This window comes from Corapipo altera, unplaced genomic scaffold (genome assembly GCF_003945725.1).
Source record: "Corapipo altera isolate COAL_440 unplaced genomic scaffold, ASM394572v1 62, whole genome shotgun sequence".
Taxonomy (NCBI): Eukaryota; Metazoa; Chordata; class Aves; order Passeriformes; family Pipridae; genus Corapipo; species Corapipo altera.
Genome location: NW_020884894.1, coordinates 3,500,297 through 3,523,868, shown reverse-complemented (window position 1 = coordinate 3,523,868; position 23,572 = coordinate 3,500,297). Strand labels below are relative to the sequence as shown.

The 23,572-nt window shown below is 50.3% G+C and overlaps 1 protein-coding gene across 1 annotated transcript in view; it reads left to right on the top strand.

Annotated features, from left to right (window-relative positions):
• The window catches only part of ZFHX3 (zinc finger homeobox 3), an 88,897-nt gene that overhangs the window by 41,825 nt on the left and 23,500 nt on the right, over positions 1-23,572 (top strand). The window contains 1 exon segment of the mRNA XM_027646877.1: positions 16,501-16,608. Within this exon segment, the coding sequence (XP_027502678.1) occupies positions 16,501-16,608 (108 nt within the window).

Genomic DNA, 23,572 nt, shown 5'->3' with positions numbered 1-23,572 from the left:
GGCCAGGTTCGGACCCCACTGGTCTCCTCCCACTCTGAAGCACCATGTCAGGCAAGGTGACCGCCCATTGCTGGGTGAGTCTGTCCCCCACCAGCCAGAGCCACGCAGTGCGGGCAGAGCCCCTTCCTTCTGCACAAATTGGCAAGGACTAACCTTGTCATATCTAGTGCAGTGCTCACGGGCGCCTGCCTCCGAGGGGTAATCATGCAGGCATAAATTCGGAAAGTTGCTAAGCTATAAGCAGTCTTATGAGCATTAAAAGTGTCCTCTTTGCCAGAAAGGTCATTCATAACTTGGCTGCGCCGCTGATGTACAGTCAGTGATATTGATTGATTAATGTATAAAAAGCACCAAATCCATTTGCTTCTATGAAAGAGAATAAAGTGCAGTCGACTCTCTCTTTATTTTCACCTCATCCTTTTGTTTGAAGGACGTTTTTTTTTTTCTCTTTTTGTTTTGCCAGCTAGGTTTAAGGGGGTTACAAAAAGCCAGTTTCTGCCAAGTAATGCGTTCACAAAGGGAACATTGATTCACATCAGTGTCGCTTGAATTACCCTTAAAGGTTTGCCAAGGAGTTGTTCTTATATTAACCTTCTGTTCATCAAAGACGAAATAAATAAATAAGTCATAAAATCAGCTTCACTGCCCACGCTGGAGTTGGATGCAAAACAGGAATTTCTGCTGTTAGGAATTTGTGCTCCAGGTGCTGCAGCTTGGCCCCTCTCCCTGGGCTCTCAGCCTTTTCCCTCCTGCAAAGCTGCTCCCCCAAGGCTCCAGTCTGAGCTGGGACAAGTGTTGATGGTTTCAGAAAAGGGAAGTTCCTGCAGGGGGCTGTTTTCTGAAGGATCTTGTCTAAAATGTTGATTTAATCATTGCAAACATAACTAGAATGATTTCTGCACAGGACAATGAGGCCCGAGGTATTCTGCCCTGACCAGGTTTGGCATTCTTCTTGTTCACCCAAGGTCTTGTTTACTTTTCTGGACTTATTTGGCCACTGGTAATTAATTACATGTTGTTCTCATTTCCTTCTGGTTAATTCTGAAGTGGTAGATACCCTGGTGGCCGTGGAGTTTTGTGCAGCATAATCTCACTTTCCTCTCTCCAAGTGCACCAGTGTTGCCCATCCCAAAGCACCTGAGCCCCCCGTGTGGGCAGAGATGGGGCTGCGGGTGTCTGTTCTTTTTGTATGGTGGCTGGCCCATGAGTCCAAGAGATCGCTGTCCCCTGCAGCAGGAGCTCTGTTACTTTTTGTCAGTGCTGTTTAACCAAACCTTTGTGTTTTCATTTGGTCCCTGTTCCAGAACTGTGCAGTCCCCTGGGTCCTCCACATCATTTCAGATAACCTGAGTTGTCCCACTGAAGGCCTGTGGCTTCCAGCCTGGTTGTGCCTGGTGGGCTCCTCAGCTCCCAACGTGCTGGCTGGAGCTGTGGAGAAGCTCAGCTCCCAGGTTCTGCTGGGGGCTGTGGAAGTGCTGTGCTCGCTGAAAAGTGCCCATGCTCACAGGTACCAGTGGTGTTACAGTGGTGCTCCGTGGTGGTTGTTAAGGTGGCGCTCTGCGCTAGCGTGTGAGCCTGGGCATACGTGAGGTCCCACCAACCTCCTTTGAACTGCCCACGTGACATTTTTATTCCAGTATCTCTTACCCAGTGAAGAAGAATGATGGTGATAACCCTGCCAGCTGTGAGAGTGTGTACCAGGGTGAACAGCAAAAATGGCATCCTGCGGGACCCCCGCAGGATGTTTCTCCCACAAGTGTCTCTACCTACATTTGCCCATGTGGTGCACACGCTGCAGTGATCCCTGGACGTTGTGGTGCCTGTTTCACATCCCCAAGGAGCAAACCCCCAAATCCCAGCACAGCTGACAGCAGGGCTTGGCACCTCACGTTCCCAGGAAGAGCCTTTTCCCCCATGGCCACTGCACAATCCAAAAGAAGAATCATCCTATTTTTTTAATCTTTTTCTCTGATTGTGGGAGCATTGCAGCCGGCCAAGGCCCCCTCCCCCTCTGGCAAGGCGGTGGGGATTGGATCAGACGATATGGAGTGTGCATGCTGAGAGTGAATCCATTTTCTCTCCTCCATCTCCCCAGAATAAATTAGAATTTGCCTGATTTAATAAAATGGCTTCATCTCTCTGCCATCTTTTCTATCTCCCATGCGTTTCATCCCCACCCCCACTGCAAAATAATAGATCTCGGCTGTATCGGGTCCTGTTTGGGGCTGGCGATTTGGTGTGGGGACGATCAGCACCAACACGCTCCTCCTGCCCAAGGGTCCTTCCAGGACAACACAGGATTTGTCCCAGTGTCTCCATTTCCTTATTGTCCAAGGCGATGGCTGTAATTGCTGTCGAGGTCAGTGTAATTTACTGTCCATCTGTCATTAACCTGCCCTCGAGGAGGGATGTGACTGCCATGCAGAGTGTTTGGGGACTGGGAGGGGATGAGGACAGGAATTGTACAGCCCAGATTATCCTTAACGCTGTGCTCTGTAACTGGCACGTGTGTGTGTTGTGTGCGTGTGTGTGTGTGCAGGGAGCAGGGCCAAGTGGTACTGCAGACCCTGAGGAGGGGTTATTGTCCAAATTCAGGTGATTTCACTACAGCCAAATTTTCTTCTTTTGCCTGGATCTGGTGGTTTAATTCCTGTTTCCTAGGCTGATTTTTTTCCTTTCCGTTCTGACACTAATTGCGCCAGGCGCGTTGGGAGCGGCGGCTGCTGAGCAGTACCAGCTAAGTGTTAAGAAAGGTTTTAAAAACAGACTGAACTCTTCCTTAATGAGGCTCAATTGTGCTCTCCTCCGGGTGGTTTTGTTTTGCTGATCTGTCAGTTTTTCGAGGATTTAATTGCACTTTTTTCATATTAGTCTTTGAAATGGGGCTAAGCAGCTTTCTGTAAAATGCAGCACAATGCTTCCCTGTTTTCTTGCTTTGCTTTCATCATTCCAGGATCATCATCTGCCACTGGCTCCTGGGACCTCACAGTAGTAAGGAACAGAATTTACAACAGCGAAGGGCAAGGCTGGACCACTATGGTGGCCCCAAAACTGGAAACCCTTCGCCTCCTAGTTCCTCCAACTGGCTCCAGTCAGGTCATTGCTCATGCTAATCCTAGAAGACCTTCCTGATGTTGGTTTTGATGGAAGAAGTAGGAAGCGAAGGAGGGTTGAGGAGCACTGAAGTGGCTTGTCCAGTGTAGCTCCTTTCCTGCAGAAATGACACAAAAATGAGTCAGAACTGAGGAGTGCTGCAACACTCTGGAATGGTCGGAGCCTCCCGGAGCAGTGGAGGTTGGCAGGGCCTCTGGAAGCCACCAAGCGCAGGTCCTGCTTAGAGTCAGGCCTAACAGGGCCATCTCTGCTGGGGTCTGAAGCACCTCCAGGGATGGAGACCCCCAGCCTTTGTGGGTCCTAGTGTTTAGCTGCTCCAGTGCCAGGAGTCCATGGCAGGGGGTGCCAAGCAGACGATGTTGTGATGGGAGGAGGCAGGAGAGAGCAGGCGGATCAGCATGGAATTCTTAATGGCTTTACTTCCTCATGCTCTCCTCATGGGACAGGTTGCACAGCGGCCAGGGCTGCCTGGGCCATCCCTGCTGCACACACTATTTTTAACCAATGCTTTGTTTTGCAGAGGTGCACAAAGCCGCTGTGGGGTTTTCCCGAGGATACTGATGAACAGCAGAGCAGTGAGAGCTCCAAGCCACCCAGCAGTGGCTCTCCTTCCTTAGCCTGTAATTCATTTTTATTTCTCTTTGCATTTACATTTCCTTTTTCCCACTTTTTCTTCCTTTCCTGTAGCTTTGTTTCTTTTATTTCTAGTCTCAGCCTAACAAAGCCCCATTTCTTTTCTCTTTCCAACGTATGCCTGCCTCCCTGTGAGCTCCCAGCACACCTCTCATGAGGATGTAAAATCCAAGAACCAGATCTTTGAGATTTCAAAATAAAATAAAAGTAAACTCTGCTTTAAAAACACTTTAGCAGGAAAGCCAGGCTAATTGTAAATCAATGAGTCTTAAAATGCAGCATTGATCTCCAGTTAGAAGTTTGAAGGGGAAAGCAGTAATTACTGCACTGAAGGTAGATTTTTTTTCTCTTAGCAAGTTCTGGGCAGAAGGAAGGCTCATTAGGGCAGCACTTCGGAATCTGAGTAATTAGTTTAAGAAGTACTTTTGTGGTGTTATTCCCATGGCTAGAAATTATCGTAGTCTTCACAGATTTATAGTTCAGCTCTGATAAGGTTTGTTTTATTATTGTGTTTGGCGGGGAAGATCCTTCCTACACAATCACCTGGGTGAAGATCCGGAGCATGGATCAGGCTGGGAAGGATTGCAGTGGGCACAGAGGGCCTCTCCCTGGCAGAGGAAACTCAGCCCAGGTAGAACAGGGTTTGAGCTCTTTGTGAGCGTGTTCTGGCCAACAGACCAAAAGAAAACTGAGCAAAGTCTCTGAGTCAGAACAGAGGCTCTTACTCCTTGTGGACGTCACTGGCCTCCTGTCCAGTTATCTGCAGGTCCCTTCTTCTTGCTCACGGGAGAAATGGCTCAGAAAATCTCTCAGTCTTCATCATAACATGACCTGTTTTGTTGGGTCATCCCCTGTGCCACCCTCCTCAGGAAAGCAGGACTGGTCTGCCAGGCCTACTGGGCTCATGAAAGCCCATGGCATTTCTCCGTTCTCAGCTAATTCTGCCCATGAGCAGTGTGATCCTGCTCTCCTTTTCCAGGCTGAGGCTGAAGAAATGGCTACAAGCACCGCCTGGGATGTGGCTGCAGCCCTATGTGACATGATCTGAGTTCGCTCTTGAAGGTGGGGTAGGGCAGAAGTATCCAGGGCTTGTTATTCCCTGACAAAACTTTGGCGAACTGACCCTGGAATTAGCGTTAACCTGTGTGTGGAGAGGCTTTGTGGCGTGGCTTGTGAGCCCCTGCCCGTTCCTGGGGAGTGTGTTTGTGCTCCTGCCCATCTCCCCAGTGTGTTAAATTGAGATAGTCACACAGTCTGACTTCTCAATCCCACACCTCTGACTGTGGCTGATCCTACTTGCCAGACTCAATAAATAATTTCACAGAAATTATTCAGTTTGGAGGGACCATCATAGATCTGATTCTGTAGCAGAGGAAAGGGGAAGGTCTCTGAAGGCAGAAAACCCTTGTGTGGCAGAAAGCCTGCTGGGAAGTCAGCTCAAGAAGAATTAGAAACCCTTTAAATAAATGCTTACTTGACATGACTCTGTCTCCCCCAGTCTAACAAGCAGGGAAGCGAATGGCAGCCGCTGGCCAGAAATTGATTGCATTAATTGATATGCCAATAAGAGAGCTTGTTACATCCGCCATTGGTTAGGAGGCCGGCTAACAAGTCCCGCTGATCAATGGAACCAATAAAGATTTCATCCATTAATGAGCAACATGGTAATTAATGTTATCCATAAACCAATTAGCCTGGGTAGCTAATGTGCTGGTTAGCACAGCGAGTGGCGGAGCCGTGGGTGGGCACAGGCAGCAGTGCCGAGGTGATGTCACCTCCCCAGTGTGGAGGGGACATCACCTCTCCAGTGCAACCATGGGGCTCGAAGCAAGAACCATGTCTCTCTAGGCCTCTCGAAGCAAGGGAGCTGGGAGGGTGGCTGGTGGGATGGGTCACGTTGCTGGAAAAGGACACTTTCCTCTAGATTTTCAAGGCAGTTTCAATGATTTCTTTCACTTTTTGGAATCTTTGTGTAGCACATGAGGACCTTTCCCACTTCTGACCTGTTTTTGGAGGTGTGCAGATTCCCGTAGCTTGTGTTCCATGGTGGAAGGCAGCGTTTGGGTCCCCGCTCTGTCACTGGGAAGCTGCTGGCACCACCCCTACCCTGAACTCCCTGCACCCCAACCCCCCACCAGGCCACAGATGCTGCTGTGCACACCCCTGCACTGGGCTTTCCAGCACTGTCAGTACCAGTAATAGTGTTAGCACAGGTAACACAGTGTGTAAGTTGAAGGCTGCTACCTAAATCCACTTGCCAGGGGCTTTCCCGAGGTGCCAGCACCACCGTGGCATCCAGACTGTCCACAGGGATTGAGGCAGGAGGTGAGGGAGCAGCCCCAGGCCCTGGGCAGCGTCAGTCCCGTGGCTCCACTGTGGAGTTACCTTGGATTGTTGGATATTGACCCTGAGAGACCCCTTGTGGATTCCCTAATTGAAAATTAATACCAGATCAATACCATGGGCAATTTGCATATTGATCATAAACAACTTTGAAGGCACCAAGTGTGTGTTGGATCAATAGTGCTGTCAAGCAGGGAGAGCGTCCCCGCGCCACACGCCCCAGAGGTTTGTGCCAGGGAAGTTCGGTGAAGGCCCCGTGCTGGCAGTGGAGGAGCAGGACCCCAGCAGTGTCAGGACAGAGATGGTTTGTGCCAGACCGGAGTGGCAACATGGAGTTCACAGCCTTTTCCTGTGGCTCCCTTTGGAAGGGGAAGGAAGGGGAAGGGCTGTTTGCTTATTTTAAACCAAACAGCCACAGCCCATAAGTACCCACGGAGTAGGCGATGTCACCATGTCCTGAGCACACAGGCCAGGGGACCTCACGGCAGTGCGATGTTGTCCCTCGGTCCCCCCATCCCACCATCTCTCCCTCCCTTCCCTCCTCTCACGTGCAGCCTGATTAGCTCATTTCAAATGGAGGTTTCCAAAAGCAGGGGTGTTGTTTTTCTGAGGGCACCAGAAAGGATCCCAGCAGTGATTTTTCCCTGACATTTTTGTCTTACATTTGCTCTGTGAGGGCAGTATTTAGATCCTTCTCTGTCTGCTCAGGACATTCACAGGTTATTTCAGAATAGTCTTGAGCTGAAGGGAATAAATAGATCAAACTCCAATAAAACCCTAGAAACTTAATCTGAAAATCTCTAACACACCCTTGGAAGCTTCTGGCATGGAGGGACTCCCGCAGGCAGGGAGATAAAGCGCTTGGACAGGCAGTGTGTTGCTGTCCACTCCACACACGTGTGCAGCGTGTGGTGCGAGGCGATGCCTCACACCCTGCAGAGAATCTGCCTCTGACCCAGCCACCGACCAGGGGCAGTTCTGAGCAGAGGGAGGGCAGGGCTGGAAACCCACATCCCAGAGTTGTTGCTTGTTTTAGGAGCAGCCGACAGCTCCAGGAAGTCTCTGTGCATCTGATTAGTGCATTACAGGGCTTTCATTGACTCGGCCATGCTGCGCTGATGAACTGAGGCTGGGGACAAGCACCCGTAATTGAGAGAAATAAATTCTTATCACAGGCCTCTGCTGGAGCTACCACCTGTGCATGCGCCTTGCTCCAGGTTCCAGGAGCAGATCCAGTCCCTGGAGCACCCAGTGCGCCCTTGTTAGCAGGAAGGAGCCAGGCTCAGGGGCTGCAGACACTGAGCAGGATCCCAGAGCAGCCAGAAGTCTCTGTCTACCCTGTCCATTGGCATGGCCCACTCGGTGCTACCTCCAGGCTTGGCCACAGGCTGGCAGCTTGAGAGCCATGAGTGCCCTCAGCATCTCCTCGGGAGCTTCTCTGTGCTCTTCCCTTTTCCTTGATCCTCTCTGTTTCATTTGGGAGATGGAGAAGCCATTCAGCTCCCTTCACTGAGATTTGATGGCAAGTGAAAGATCCTTTCCTGATGTGTGACAGGGGACATGGGCATCATAGGGGAAAGGGTTTTGTGATGCTGCAAAAAAAAAATAAGAATGAAGGTATAGTTTCCTTGAAAAGAAACCTATCTGCTGTTTTAAATGAAAAATTAAAAAAGGAAGTCCAGGGTCAGCAGGGCCATGCAGCTTCTTGTGGCAGAGGGCCATGGCGGGCAGCCCCTTCCCCACCACAGTGGGGCTGTCCTTGGGTTGCTGCTCACTGCCCCCTAATTTCACCTGTTCCTCGGGGCCGAGGAGCTGCCTCCATCAGTGCATGCAGCAGTGGGGAAGTGAGTGGAAAAGCTTCACTTGACATTCCCTGACCTCCCGGTGCAGCTGAGTGCTGGAGAGCCAGCACTGAGATTGCAGTCGCTTTCAATTACCCAAAGCCAAGAGAGGTGGAGAAAAAGGGGCTGTTGGCTCCAGGAAGCTGAAGTCACTGCTGCTGAAAGCTCGTTAGTACAAGGGGAAAAGCAATTACTGACATTCTGCCAGTGCCACTAACCCAAACCTGGGGAGGGACAGCCCAGCCTAGGCCATGGCCATCCCTGCTGTGGGGGATGATGTGAGGCCCCTCGATCATGTCCTCAAGGACAGCTCCGGAGCTGTGGAGCCATGGGGTGTCTCCTCTCCCTGTTCTCCTCAGCAGGTGTTTGCTGTGGATGTGAGAGCTCACCTGTGTTACCTGCTCCCTCTGCTGCACCAACCTAAGTGGTCTTTGGTATCAGAGAGCTCGGGGGGGGCTGGCAGAGGGGCCAATGGAGGGGTGATGGCATGGGGACATGGCTCACAGGCTGTCAGCTTGATAGGGTTGGAAGTGGGGCTCTGTGTTCAAGGGACTACATCACTGCCATGGCCTCTGTCCTTCAGCAGCAAAGTGACACCACGGCCATTCACACAGGGAACTTTTTTAACTTTTAATTGTGGTTCTGTGAGGCTGGTTTTTCTGCCTGGTGAACCTGAGCAGGTATCGCCCTTCTGGTACTGAAATGTCACAAACCCCTCTGCTGACTGCAGTCTGCCTTGTCTCTGTCCAGACTGATGGGTGTATTTGCCCTGTCCTTCTCAGGGCTCCTGGGGACGTGCAACTCCTCAGTCTGAAGTCCCCTTAAAAGCTGAAAATCTCTCTGCAGACATGACTGTGGTTACCACCACAGTGACCCCCCGCCTTGTTCCCCGATGCTGGTGGTCCGAGCATCCCTGCTGGCTCCCTCTCGCTTTCCTCAGAGTCACAGAATCACAGAATCATTTCTGTTGGAAAAGACCTCTAAGATCCTCGAGTCCTACCTTTGACCAATCACCACCTTGTCAACTAGACCAGAGCACTGAATGCCACATATAGTGGTTTCCTCAACCTATTCTGCATTGGGGCAGCAGCACATCTCAGGATTATCTTCTTTTATTTTTTATTACACATATTGTTTATGGCTATTTATGATTTCCCATGTGCATGGATATTGTTACTTCCTAGAAATGAGTTCCAGGAAGAGCCTGGCGACATGGCACTGGGATCTAGTCAAGAACAAACAGACCAGACCACATGCATCAGACCCACTGGGACTCACCCCGTGTACAAGTCATCCTTAAGGACATTCGCTTAGAACTGTTGGTCTTTTTTCAATGTTCTTTGTAACAAAAAACTTTCCTCACTGGGGACAAGAAGAGATTATTTGCCATGGACCCTGTGCCCAGCTGTGGACTGGTCAGCTCCAGGTTAGCCCCACCACTCCCCTCCACTGCCCCACATCTGTGTCGGGACCTTGTGGTACCACAAGCTGTGGGGATATTTTAATTGTCCCTAAACCAGGGCACTGCAATTATGGCTTTCCCAAGTTTTTAGCTGAGCTTAAAAGAACTCCAAACATGCTGAGGTTGGGAAATGGTTGGGTAGGGGGAGAAAGAGGGTCAGCAAGACATTAATTAACTTTTCCTTGGAGCGATACCATGGAGAGGGAGAACAGAGTAGGAGTCATAGGAATTGTATATTTAAAAAAAAACTAAGCAGAAAGAGAACATTTTAGTGCTTGATTTAAGTGTGGTTTGTGATGATGGTGGGTTAAGGTTGTTCAGAGCTCTCTTGTGCATATCCAGCCCTTAAGGCTAAGCATGAATTAATTATAGCTCATTTTTGTTATAGTTACAGTGTTCTCAAGATGTACCTTGTTGCAGAGTTGTTAAAGTTGGCTTTTAACTTCAGCTTAGCCTCGACACTGTTTTTATTTGTGGATCTCCAAAGTTTTTCTGGAATGAGCCTATTCCCAGTGAGCACAAAGCACCTCTTACCTGGAGCACCTTGCTTTGCTGGCACTGCCCACTGAGGGCCTGCAGTGCTCTTCTCCCAAGGAACAAGTGACAAGACAAGGAAAAATGGCCTCAAGTTGTGCCAGGAGAGGTTTAGATTGGATATTGTGAAAATTCCTTCCTGAAAATGGTCGTCAAGCCCTGGTACAGTCTGCCCAGGGCAGTGGTGGAGTCCCTATCCCTGGTGGAATTTAAGAGCCTTGTAAATGTGGCACCTGGGGACATGAGTTAGTGGTGGCCTTGGCAGTGCTGGCAGAACAGTTGTGATCTTAGAGGGCATTTCCAACCCAAATAATTCCATGATTCTATAAAACCTGTGGTTCTCTGCTCGAGCAGTTCCACTGCGTATTTTATCAGAGGGACAAGGCTGGCACTGGTCCTTTCCCTCACAAACTGGGACTGGGCACCACACTTCCCATCCCCTGGTCACCTTCGCTGTGCTCCTGCCTTGTAACCTCTGCGACCTGACTTGTCCATCGTCTTCCTCCCCCAGGTCCCCTTTGTCTCTCGACCCTTGTCCCACGGGTCTCCATGAGGCTGCTCTGTCCTCTCCCTGCAAACCTGGAGCTGGAGATGGGTTCTTTTGTTTTACTGTTTGATCTGTGTTTGTGTTTTCGCATGTGCCTCCTTTCCAGCTGATTCCAGTTTGGAGCTAGGTTAAACTGTGCAAAATACTGTTTAAAAGAAAAAGAGAAAGGAACTTGTCAAGATGCATTTGTTAGATCACGTTTAAAATGAAACAGAATTGAAGGTAGTTTTTGTCCAAGGAAGGGGAGGCAGAAAAGCCGTCAAGCCGCAGGAGAAAGCCCCTCCTTTGTTGTCCTCCTGACATTGAAGTGTAATTTTTCATGGTTATTTGGACTGGAAAATGGGGGGAAAGGGAGAGATGGGCTTGCGATTATTTCCCATAAATGACAACACAATCACATCACGCTTCACTACAAACATGCTCAAGGAATTTGCCTTTTTTTTATATTTCATGTGTGAAAATAACAGCAACCGTTCTAGTCCTGCTGAAATTCAAGGGGGCAAGTCCCTGTTGGATTCCATTGCCTTAAAATGTACCCCAGTCTGCAAAAAATATGGACAGTCTTGTTCCCAGGGACAGGGAGAAGGCAGTGCTGTCCCAGGGAAGGGGTTCTTGGTTGTGAGTGCCCCATTCCTGTGAGTGTCCAAGGCCAGGTTGAGTGGGGCTTGGAGCAACCTGGTCTAGTGGAAGGTGTCCCTGCCCATGGCAGGGGGTTGGAACAAGATGATCTTTAAGGTCCCTCTCGACCCAAGCATTTCATGACTCTCTGATGGCTCTGTCAGCTGATCTAACCATAGCCAGCAGATTCTGTTTGTCAGTGAAAGCAGCAGAGATGCTCCGGCCATGCTCTGGAATGGATCTGTCTGGGAAATAAGTGTCACTAATCCAAGGTACATGTAGGGTTATATTGTTTTCCTACAGCCCTTTGTCAGGTGGGACTTACCCACCAGCTTTGCATCCAGGCTGGAGCTCCGTGGCATTCCTCTCAGAACCCATGCTTAGTGCTGCCTTCTTACCATTTGGAGTCCTGCTTTTCCTTTTGGGAAAACAGTGGGAATAAACAGGTTGATGTAGAGTAATCCTGTTAGGAGCTGGCATGGCCGGTATTGGAGCACGCAGATGCATCTGGAGTGGGAGCTCAGGTCAGACCCCCATCCCAGGGGGGTCTCTTCCCACGGCCTCTGCTCTGTTCCCACAGCCAAGTGCGCCGGGCCCATGGGCATGGTGTGAGGTGGGACCACCCTCTGCATGCCTCTTGGTGACCTTTCTGAGTCAGCAGCACCAGACCCTGCATGGTGGCCCTGGCACAGCTTGGGGACAGCCGAGCTCCACCTGGGCTCGGCTCCTCAACCCACTGCAGACCATCCTCCTCCTCCATATGGACCCAAACCCCGGCATCTCTCCTCCCAGGGCCCGGGGGAACTCACGTTTAAACTACTTGAAAGCAGTTGAACTTTTGAAACAGGCTGGGTGGTGGGAACCCTGCAGCGGGGGCTGCCCCTCGCCAGCTGGCAGCACATGGCGGTGCCAGCACGGCATCTGTGCCACACAGCCATCGCTGTCACCTCCCCGACAGCCACAGCGTGCAGCAGTCAGCCAGATCTCAGTCCTGTCTCTCTGTGGGCTTTTTCAGCTACTTATCCTGAAAACGGGAGCGTCAGGGATTCTTTTTGTTCCAAAGGAGAGACCCTGTGTACAATTAAAACTTGTTTCTGGTAAACCTCATTCCAGGAAAGATGAGCTTTTAACAAAAGGCTTTTGACAGCTGCAGGGTATTTCATTTTTTTAATGCCGAATGAAAAATCAATACATTTTTCTAGGTTATACATATTCAGAACAGGCTTGATATTTCCATTATAATGGAAAATGGGTGTCTGCACATCTCGCCTGTCAGAGCTGCACCGCCGCATTTTCCAAGCCACTGCTAAATATTTCAAACCTGATTTGATTGTGGTTCATGACAGCTAATGTTTCTCAGCTCTCGAGCCTGCCGGAGGGTGGAGAGGCAGTGCACGCTCTTTCTCTCCCATCCCTACATTTCCACCACCCCTGAAATGCCCCTTATCCCTTCAGATAAGAGATCTGGGTTTGTTGAGGAAAACCTGACTGAGAGAATGAGAGGTGAGAGGTCTTGGGCTGTTCAAGCTAGTCTGGATCCCATCAGCATTTGCCGACTTCTCCAGCCCTCAAACTTGCTGCGTTTGGGCAGGGGCAGATGGCAGGAGCGTGGTCCTGTGCGACAGAGCACAGTTATTCAGGCACATTTCAGTGTGTAACTGAGTCAGAGGTTCCCTGACCTCTGCAGAGTCAGATACTCGTGATTTTCCAGACTCTACTCCTGCTCTTCCCCCACTCCTCTGCAGTGAACGGTTTAATTTTAAATTAAAAGGAAATACCGCTTTCTGAAATGATTTATTCATGAAGGAAGCAAAGACTCTTCCTAGGATTTTGCATGGGGCAGGTGGGATGTGATGGAAAAGCAGCTTCTTGGGCTCCAGGGGCTGCAATTGCTCACTCTCGGTATTGACCTGGGCCCTGGCAGTTGGAAAATTCCTTTTAAAAGTTATTAATAAAGCATCATGGACTTGGAGATGGAACTCTGGCATGGAGACGCGTGCACAGCTGTGTTGTTTGTATTTCAGGGGGACATGATTCTCCCATACAAATCTCACAACAACAGCTCTTGCACCTCTGAAGTCCGAACAGCATGTGCAGCTTTGGAGGGCTGGGGTGTCAGGTGGTAACAAAAGGGTCATGGTGATTTGGAAGTAAATTCCCTATGTCTCACTGACCATGGCTCATTCAGCCTCGGGAGCTGACCTTGGCATGGCCTGCACACTCAGCTGCAGGTGGGTCCCGTGGGCCGTTACATAAGGATGGTGGTGGGCTCTGCTCGTGCACAGTGTGGGGACAGCGTGACACAGGGCTTTGCAGACAATGACAATGGAAACTCCTTGTGGATTGAGGGAGGAGCAGACCTTTCCCTACCAGATGTGCTGCTGGCCTTGTCCTCGCAGAGGGATACCCCAAAGGGGCACAGGGAACGGATGGTTGGCTGCCTTCATGCAGGTGTTTGCTACTCAGACCTGTACCATACCTCAGAGCTGCTGCTGCGGCTCAGCAACCACAGAGCTGTCACCAGAGAGCGTGGGCACAGGCCTTTCAGGAGCAGGAGCTTCGCTGCTTTTACCATCAGTGTTGAGGTCTCCTTGCCAGAAGCTGGGTCAGACACAGGTGTGAGCCCCACGTGTGCTGAAGGCGAGTTCTCAGTGAATCGGAGCCAGGTGAAGGGCTGCTCTACCCACCATCCCTGGGCTCAGCAGGAACACCGGTGGCTGCGGCACAGGCCAGGCTGAGTGTGGTGAGCAGAGCTGCCTCTGCCTTCCAGAGAAGTCTGCTGGAATGGGATCACGAGGCAGCTGGAGTTAACGCTTCCCATTCTCTGGGGCTCTGTGCCAGAGGCCCTGGGAGCAAGGAGCTGGGCAGGGATGGTACTAGGACCTTCCCCATCTGGTTCAGAGCCTCCCTGGGCAGATGTGTTGGACTCTGCTCCCTCCCACCCTGCTTTAAAAAAATTATTCTTCAGAAAAAAAATAGCTCGGGTTGGAGCAAGAGAAAGGTTCAGATCTGGATCTGCTCCCTGCCCCCTGCCCAGCACAGGGTGTTGAGCTGAGAGCAGGTCACGTCCTCAGAGAGGAACGTTCCTGGGATTGGGGCTAGGGAGTGCTCAGTGCCAGGGATGTGGGGGCTCGGCTTGGGCTGCTGGGGGGTGGACAAAAAGGACTGCCGCCCCAGCCGCGCTGGAGACTTGCATTCGTAGCCTTGTTTTTTAATAATTTTCTCCCGTTATTGGTATTCATAGCTCACATTTTTCCGGTTACTGTCAGCCTGGGCTTTCATCCATTTTAAAGAGCTATTTTTTCCCCTGTTGATGATGATGATGGTATAAAGACAGATGGTGTAACTGCTTATGAATGTCCTATTTTATTCCCCTCGAACCAGACAGCACACTGGAAGACGTGTATTATTTCCACATGCTCAGGTTAGAGCCCAGACAGCGGCTGAGCCTGGCTTGCCCTTCCTCTTCCTCCCATGCCGATGCTGACACCTCCGGGTCGCAGCCGGCAGTGCCGCCGCACCGGGTGCCCTTTGTTGTTCAGCCGGGCCGGGAGCTCTGGGCTGGGGGTCTCTGGGCTGAGGGCCAGGGCTTGAGCAGTGGTGGGGCCGGGGCCAGGGCAGTGTGTGATGACTATGGGTGATGAGTGATGTGCAGTGGGGTGCGGGCCGTGGGCCATGGGTCGATGGGAGGTGGGAACCATCTCCTCACCTTGTCCAGGGGGGTCAGGGAGCATCTGAGCCAAGAGACAACACTGTGTCTAGAGACAGGTTAAAATTATGATTTAAATAAAATGTAGAAACACGTTAAAGAAGGTTTTTAATAAAACCAGATAAATCTACTTCTGCAGTAGCTCCCCCAACTGATGGGACGCTCTTGCCCTACTTGAAGTGGTTTGAAGGCACCAGGGTGGTGGAGTCGTGTGCACCACCAGGGTGGTTTGTTGTGTTTTTTTCCCTAGAGTGGAAAAAAGATTGGAATTTTAATTTCTGAAACGTGAACCCAGCTGCTGTTTCACAGCCCTTCTCCCAGCAAACTCGAACACTCGGCTCATGTGGCAAACTGCCCGTCTCACCCCTCCATCAGTGATTAGTGTCTTTCTACATGTTGGGTACCTTTGTCAGCACTGCTGCCCCTCTCACTCTGGAGTCCTATTTTCCCAGGGAAAGCCCATGGGATCCCTACAGCTCTCAAGAGTTCCCAGCTTTTAAAAGAGTAAAAGGAGTAGAGCATAAATCACCTAATATCAGCTGATCTCTGGATGCTTTTACAAGTTCCTCCCCAATTTAGGTTGACACATCCTCAAAGGGCACTACTGAGTATCTGCAAGCTCCTAATACATATTTTTAGCCCAAATTTCTAGCCCTGTCTTTGTTAGGGGGAGGGTGAGGGGTGGTGCTTGAACTGGTTAGGTGGTTCAGGTAAACCCCAGGATAGCCTCGGATTTACCATGACCAGATAATGCAAGTTAAAATTATAAACTATGCTGCCTAAAAATTTATATAATAGCCTAGAAGTGCCGTTTAGCCCAGTGGTGGGGTAACCCCTGTCAGTTATAGGGACTGTACATAAATACCCAAAATAGATGATAATGTATCTGTTACACCCTGGTATAACAGTCACAATGCTCTCGCTCCCAGTGTCCCACCTGACGGGATTGGCTTGGAGCTGGACCGTGCTGGGTCGACACGCTCCATTCCTGGCCTTGGCACATTTGTGCTGTTATTACGGGCAGGGCCAAGGTGCTCTGCATTTTGTTCTGAGCTTTCTGCACTTCACTGAGTGTTGTCTCTCCTCCGTGCTTTGGCACCTGCATGTTGCTGCCTGGGTTGGCAAACTCTTCCCCTGACTGGGGTGAAGGCAGAACCCTGAGCAGGTTTCTCCCGTGCCTCATGTCCAGGCCATGGCTGCAGCAGACTGAGTTGCTCCAAGCTCAGTCTGAGCAGGAGGGATGTGATGTGTCTGCAGTGAACTCAGGCATCTCGGTGATCAGGGTCAGTGCTGTTCTGGGGCCGAAGAGCTTGCAATGAGGATGAGGAGGAAGGATGAGGCTGAATGTACTGGAGGCTCCAGCCAGTCCCTCATGCATCTCTAATCCATGGTGTGGCTGGGTAGACCCTTCTTGTAGAGAGAACTATGTCACTGTACACGACACCTCAGGGGACCTTTGTAGCTCCAGGTGGTAGAAGTGGGCAAGATTCTTCATTTTGTCTTTATCTCTTGCTTCTTTCCTCTGTAATTTATGCCTTGACCAGCAAGCAGGTGTGTTGGGAGAACACTGAGTGATGTTGATACCTGCCACACAACACTTGTGCACAGCCTTGACTGTTGCTCTTACTCAATGGCAGCTTCTTACTCTTCTGTTCTGCCTTCAATATCTGTGTTACACTTTCTGCTTCTCTTGTTTCAGAAGAACCCAGTGAAGATGTGGAAGGGCCCAATGAAACAACTGGTGATGCTGAGGAGCCTGCCAAGGAGCAAGAGAGTGGAGGGGACAAGGACCAGAGTAAATGGACAGGTATGATTCTGTCATATAGCAGAGGTGGCGTTTGGTCCCTCTTTTTTTTAAATCCAGGAAAGGGGGGTGAGAAGAGCAGTGTCTGCAAAACCCTTCCTTAACAGACTGCAACATGACATTGTCAGTGTCTGTGTGATGTGTCATCCTCTGTGAAGGCTTTGGGTGTAGCTTCATGACATACCCAATAGTTGGAGTCGTGGTGGGTCATGCATCCCCACTCCCAGCCCCAGGCTGGTGCTGGGCATTGTGTGCTCCAGAACTGGACCTGGGCAAGGGAATCGGCAGCTAGGAGAGGAGGAGGGAGAAGGGGACAGCCCCTCGTGGCTCTTGTGGCAGCAACCAGCACAAAGTAGGATTAAGCGTATCATTTGGTGACTCCATGACTGTCTCCCTATGGAGAGAGACATCTCTCCCCTCAGCTGGCCCTTGATGACCACTTCAGTGTGGGTACAGAACCTGAGGTGCTGGAGGGCGGCACCCATTTTCCTTGGACCAGGACGGAGCAGTTCTGACTCCTGGGTCCCATTTCTCCGTGCTGGCCTGCTCGGTTGGCAGGCTTGGGGTTGGTCAGTGTGATGCCTCAGTCTGCGCAGAGACCCTTCTTCCAGGCAGCCTTCTCCTTCTGCTTTCGTGTTTACCTCTTGGTGAGCCCCAGACAAAGATATTTTGTTTTATATAGTCTTCACAAGGATGGAATGTGGTGTTTTCGTGTCCACAGTTCTAATCTCAGCCTGTCTCAATCTCAGTCAATGGAAGATGTGTCCTAATGGGCAGAGAGGGCAAGCTGGGCCTAACTGCTTATTGAAGATTGTGCTCTCGGTATGGGCTCCACTCAGGGTTGCTCTGTGTGTTCCTCCCAATCACAGACCCGTTCTTAACCCAGAAATGCGGATTTTGCTTGGCTCTAGGTGGTTTTTAGTCTCATGTGTGATTTTATGATCCTGAACATAAGCACTTTGTGAAGTATCACAGAAAGAGGTAAGTATTGTTTATTGATTACATCTCTTCAGGGGTAAGTAGGGCCATTTGTCCAAACCTGAAGCGCTTAAAAAGGCTGATCATTTTGAAAATATTATTTTTATATCTAAAAATACGTAAGTCCCAAAACTCTGGATTTGGATGGGTTTATTTCTTCATCATGATAGTGAAATTTCTAACCCAGTGTTTGTCAGCCAAAGAGCAAATCAGAAATGGGATGGCTCCATAGGGTCTGCAAAGGGAACTGTGTGTGGAGAGTATGCAGAATGGACGTGTGAGTCCACAGAGCATGGGACCAACCTTGTCTGGAGCACAGCCTCAGCATGGTGTGTGATGTGCTGATGCTGAACTCGGGTCCTGCTTGCAAACACATAACACCACCACCCTGAACTTTAAAGCATTATGATGTTACCCAGTATTGCTGTCTGGCAGGTGTGCAAAGAAGGCACCACAGCTCATTCACTTTTCTGATCTTGAGGCTCCTTCGAGGAACATGGCTGTGTTGCTGGGTCCTTCTGGACCTCAGACATGGGAAGTAATAAAAACTGAGTCAGATTATTCCTGACAGCCACTAAGGAGCCTAGTACAGGGACATGAAAACGCCCCAGTACCAGTGGGGCTGTAAGCAGAGAGGGGAGCAGGCAGTACCAGGAAGCTCTCAAGGAGGAGGAGGCTGCTGGCACTGAGCCAGTGTGCTCTCAGCAGCAGGGTAAGGCTGTGACCATGGTGTCATAAGGCTGAAGAGCATGAAGCCTTCTTTGCATTCACTTTCACTAAGCAGAGCAGCACAGCCCATGTCAGTGGCATGACGGGGAGAGCCCGTCCCCCATCTGCCAGGGAACAGGCTGCAGAGCACTTGGTGACACTGAACATTGTCCCTGACCTTCTGCATCATACCTGGGTGTTGGGAGAAAGTGCCTGGAGCATCTCAGACCTGCCAGCTGCTCTGTCTTGTGCTGTGCAAAAGAGAGGGGAGGTGCAGCGAGGGACAGACATGGGGCTTGTCCCTGGCTGAAGGAGTGGCTGGGGAACCGCACACCTGCCAGCTCCATTTGCCCCAGATTTTCCTGGGAATTGACCAAACAACTGTTTGTAAGTGCTGATGGGAAGATAATGAGATGAGGAACAGTCGACACGGATTTGTCAAGAACAAATCATGTCAACACGACCCAATTTCCCTCTGTGTGAAGAAGGTCCTGTTTGCAGTCAGTGCCTCCTTGGGAAGGCTTTCGATGCCGCTTTTCAGGACAGGCTGAAATGAAGCCCAGACACTGTGGTGTGGGTGACAATGTTGTGCCATGGGTGGGTTTCGTCAGCACTGGAAAGCTCTCCTTTCCTGAGCTGGGGCGTTGGGAAATGTGGGGAGCAATTTCAGAAAGCCCAAACAGCAGGAATGACCCAGAACAGAGCAACAGCAGCTGGGAGAAAATGTAATGAACAGGCTTATTTGACCCAAAAAAAGACTGAACAGGAGGACAAGATAAGGCTTCTTGTGCATGAAATGCTTCTGAAAGGGAGGAAATAATTTGTTCTTCATGTTGAGGATACAGACAACAAGACACAATGGGCTTAAATTGAAGGGAGAAAGATTGAGGTTAGATAATAAATAAAAAAAAAAAATCCTGTACAGCCTGTGAAGCACTGGAGTGGGTTTTCTGGGAAGGTTCCTCAGAGGTCTTTCAAGAAGATTAGAGGAGCTGCTGTCGGGAATGAGGCAGGCACAGTCTATCCTGCTTTGGATGGACTGGCTGACCTTCAGAGGAGCCTCTGAGCCAGGCGACTCTGTGAAGGTGGAGATGGAGGCGGGAGAGGTGCAGGCTCAAAGCCAGTGACTGGCGTGTGGAAGGGGAGGGAAACAGACCCGTTTGCTGCTCATCACCTTCAATTTGATCATTATGTTCCTCAGCAATTTGCTCCCCTTTGTGCCTCGGTTTCCTCACTGTGCACAGGGGGTTTATTTCTCCCACTTTCTTAAAGGTTTGTGAGATTTGTAAGGAAATGCCAAGTTCCCCTGCCCAGCTCCCTGCCCTGATGCAGAGGTGAGGGGCTGTGCTGCGGTGGGTACAGCCCAGGTGCAGCCTGTGTAGGGTCAGTCTCAGCACCAAGGGGAAAAATTCTGTTTTCATTGCGAATTTGTCAAAATGTCTCAGCTGCAAAATAAATATATCGATTCGTTCTTGGTGTTTATTTTAAAATGGAATAATGTGAAGCAGAAACATTTCTTAAGGTGATATTTTCCAGTTGAGTATACACGTGGAAAACTCCATCCCAAATAAGGACTCACTGGATCTTGATTTTCGCAGGCTTCTCTGTAGCTCCTAGAAGGTTCTGGAAGATGGCAGTGCCTCCACGCTGGAACAGAGAGATGTTCTGTGCCCACCTCTGTGCTGGAGTAGGGAGATGCTCTGTGCCTGATGGCTCAGCATTAGACATTATCTTGTCATGACTAATGTAAGATTTACCACAGGCAAACCAGCGAGGGGAAAAGGTATTGTGACTGATCTTGACTCCATTTTTAAGGCAGGATGTAGATGATGGATACTGAGCTGAACTGGGATCAGGCCAGGACAGACCAGTACGAGGCCTCTGAGGTTCCAGGTGGTGCTGGTCTGTATCTCTGACCGAGAAGCCCATCACCAGCAGTGACCTGGCTACCAGAGACTTCCTTAATGCAGTCTGTTGGGTACTCAGAGTATATCAGGGTTTTTTCCACAAAAACAAGAAACAAAGTCTGCTTAAAATATAGATTGAAATGAAATCTTTCTGGAGGACTGGCCTGAAGGGCTTTTATTTTTGCTAATGATTTTTTTTTTTTTTTAATCCATGATGCTCACCTAACAGAGCAATTAGTGCAATGGAGCGTCCCTGATTCAAATCCGTGGTAGATTGCTATTAAAGGAGGTATTAATGGGCTGCCGAGAGCTGGGAAATTGTTGCAGAAAAGTGTGTTTATGGACTATGGTGCTGGCAGGCATGATTTCAATCGGCTTTGACATGTTTAACATAAATGTATACTGCACAGCTCCTGCAGTTTATGAATAATTCCTACAGGCCGACTGCCTTTCTAATTACTGAAATTGAAAAAAACAGGTCAGGCACATCCTGACGGAAATCTATTCCTGCCCCTCCCCCCGGCTGCTTTTTGCTGCTTTTTTAATATCTGGCATTTGTGGAGCACTTAATGGCCGGGATGTTCTAGGGGCCTGAGAGGCTGGGAGGAAGGGGACGAGGGGCATGATGGAGCCACTCTCAGCACTGGCGCCTGCGCCAGGGAAACCTGGGAGAGGGGATGGGAAGCTGCCTCTAACTGTGTTTTTCCAAGGATATACAAAAGGCTCCTGGGAGGCAGTTCCAGGTGGCTCTGTGCAGTAGCCAGCTGGGCTCGGGGCACACTGGGCTCTGGCAGCATCCGTGGGTGCCAGGGGAGCTGAACTGGGCTATGGGGCCATGGGGAAGGTCCGTGGTGCCCGTAGTGCCAAGCAAAGCACTGCCTCCACGTGCCCCTGCTGCCTGGCGTCTCACCGCAGCGTCTGCTGGGTGCTCTGTGTTTGTACGGAGCGAGGCAGGGAAGTCTGGTGGCGGCCGGGGCTTCTGGGTACTGTGATATGAATATTTAATAGTAATTCAGCTGTGGGTACTCGCTGCAGGCAGGAAGGTATGACACAGCATTAGAAAAACAAATTATTCGGCCATTTTCAGGGCCGGAGCCATGCGAGGCGGCAGCGAGGGCGGGTGCAGAGTGCCCGTGCCGAGTGCAGGGGGTGTTTACCTGTCGATCATCTTATTGTCAAATACAGAGCTGAGAAATGCTGTAGAGCAACAGGCAGTGCACAGGCCTGATAGTGTGGCTACAGCAGCTGATAGAACGGAAGGTACGTTCAGGGAACAAGGAATTAAACAGACGGTATTTGAGGAGGAAACGTTGGTCCATGTGTTGCTGAGGAGGGGGCAGCGCTGTGGCACTGCTGGGTGCCCCGTACCCTTCCCTGAGGGTCCCAGGAAGCTCCGGGTGCTCCTGGGTCGTGGAAGTTCCTGGAGAATGGATGAAACAGATAAACGAACCCTGGGTTTCGGGACAGCCACAGGTGCTGTAAGGGCAAAGGACAGTGGCCCTGGGCATTGCTGGCGGAAGGCTGGGCAGCAGGACAGCGGCTCCAGCTGATCTGAGGGCTCGTGATGCTGAACGATGGCTCTGAGAACACATCAAGGCAGTTTGGGGCAGGCAGCACCACCAAATACAGAATGTTATTTTCCATCGAGCAGTGAAAGCACAGTTCCCTGGTCCCGCTGAGAAGTTTCCCAGGCCAGCGGCTGGACTTCACGACAGGGAATTTTTCAGAGGCTGGAGGGGAGGGTGGTGTTTAAATCAATGGCAATAGCAGAAACCCCACTGTAAATTTCTAGGGCAAGTGGCAAGCTGGTTTACGGAATGCAGGGAGATGAGAACCTCTAGCTTACGGAAAGCAGCATGAATTAATAATCATTTAATTGGCTTTTCCATTATGTTGCTGGGTTGGGAGATGGAAGTTTAGATGAAGGGGCTGTCAGTGGTACTTTAGCTAAAAGATTCTGATGGCTGAGAGGTGGGTGGCAACTCCCTTCCCACCAGGATGGAGAACAGGAGCTTGGGGGACCCATGCTGACTTTCCCTCTGGAACCAGCAAGGGAAAGGTCCCCACTTCGAAGGAAGTGCCCATCTCACCTCTGGAATAATGCTGGGGAGAATCTCTCCTCCTCCTCTGAAAAGCAGAAGCTGCTGAGAAGAGTGAGAAGATCAGTAGGTCTCCAGAAGTGCTATGGTAGCACTGTCTAATCACACTTGGCTTTAGGGGACATTAGTTTAGAAATTTTATTTAAATTTTAGATTTAGATGTTCCTCTAAATCGTCAAATCTGAACTAAATCCATTTAAAGAATCAAAGTATGTAACAGTACTATCCAATATGTAGGCATATGTTGTACTTTAAACCAAATTCCTTTTTCTGCCCTGCAAGGCCTTGACCTGGAAGCAAGATGCTGGCCTGTGGTCACGGTACAGGTGGTGTCTCCATTTGCTCTGGTGCCTCACAGCCCTTCGAGGTCATGGCTCTTTGTACATTTTGAGACCAAGATGTTCTGTCCTGTCCTCTCTGCAGAGACAGAAGGTCCCATGTCATGCTGGGAGCCTTGCAGGCAGGTGCCGAGCTGCGTCCTTGTTTCTCCAGGCAGCAGAGAGTTCTTTATTCCTCTGATCTGTGATGTGGACTGAATGTGTCACTTCATGTATTTGCCTGTTTATCAACAATAAACTTTGGTCTCAGTGTTAAAATTCCCACTTGAGCTGTCAACTCAAAATACTTAGAACAAATATTCCATGTGCATTTTTTAGAACCCTGCACCAAATTAATTATTCTGGGGTCTGGACAATCACCAGTAACTCTGGTTTTGAAGGATTAAAGTTATGGGTTGGATCAAGTGCATTTAGTAAAATTGGGTACTTTGGAGATGGTGAGGAAAAGTACATTTTAATTACCTGTTACTAATTCTAAGCAGGCTGCTTCCCAGTAGAAAGGAGATGAGAAAATACCCTGTCATGACTCCCAAGGTTGCAGCTGGTGTTCAGCAGCCTGTGGGTAGCTGATGGTTGAGCTGAATTTGGTCACTGCATCCAAAAACATCCTGCTGCTGAGCGGCTGATGCAGAAACACAGGGAGCCCCAGTCACCACCCAGCCCAGAGAGGTCCAAGGGGACCCGAAGCCATGACTGTCACTGTCTCAGCCTGGTGCAGGGCTGGAGCAGGGCTCACATGGCTGCCTGACTGCCCTGACAGACCTGGGGTCTCCAGCTGCCAGTCTCAGTGTCCAGCTGCCTGATCAGGGCTGGTGCTTCAGTGGCTGAGGTCACACTGAGGAGTAGACCATGTCAGCCGTGATCAGGCTCCCAACCAGGGCCGCTCACATCACACAGGACTCAGGTAGGGTGTTCTAAGGCAGGGTGGTCCTTCACC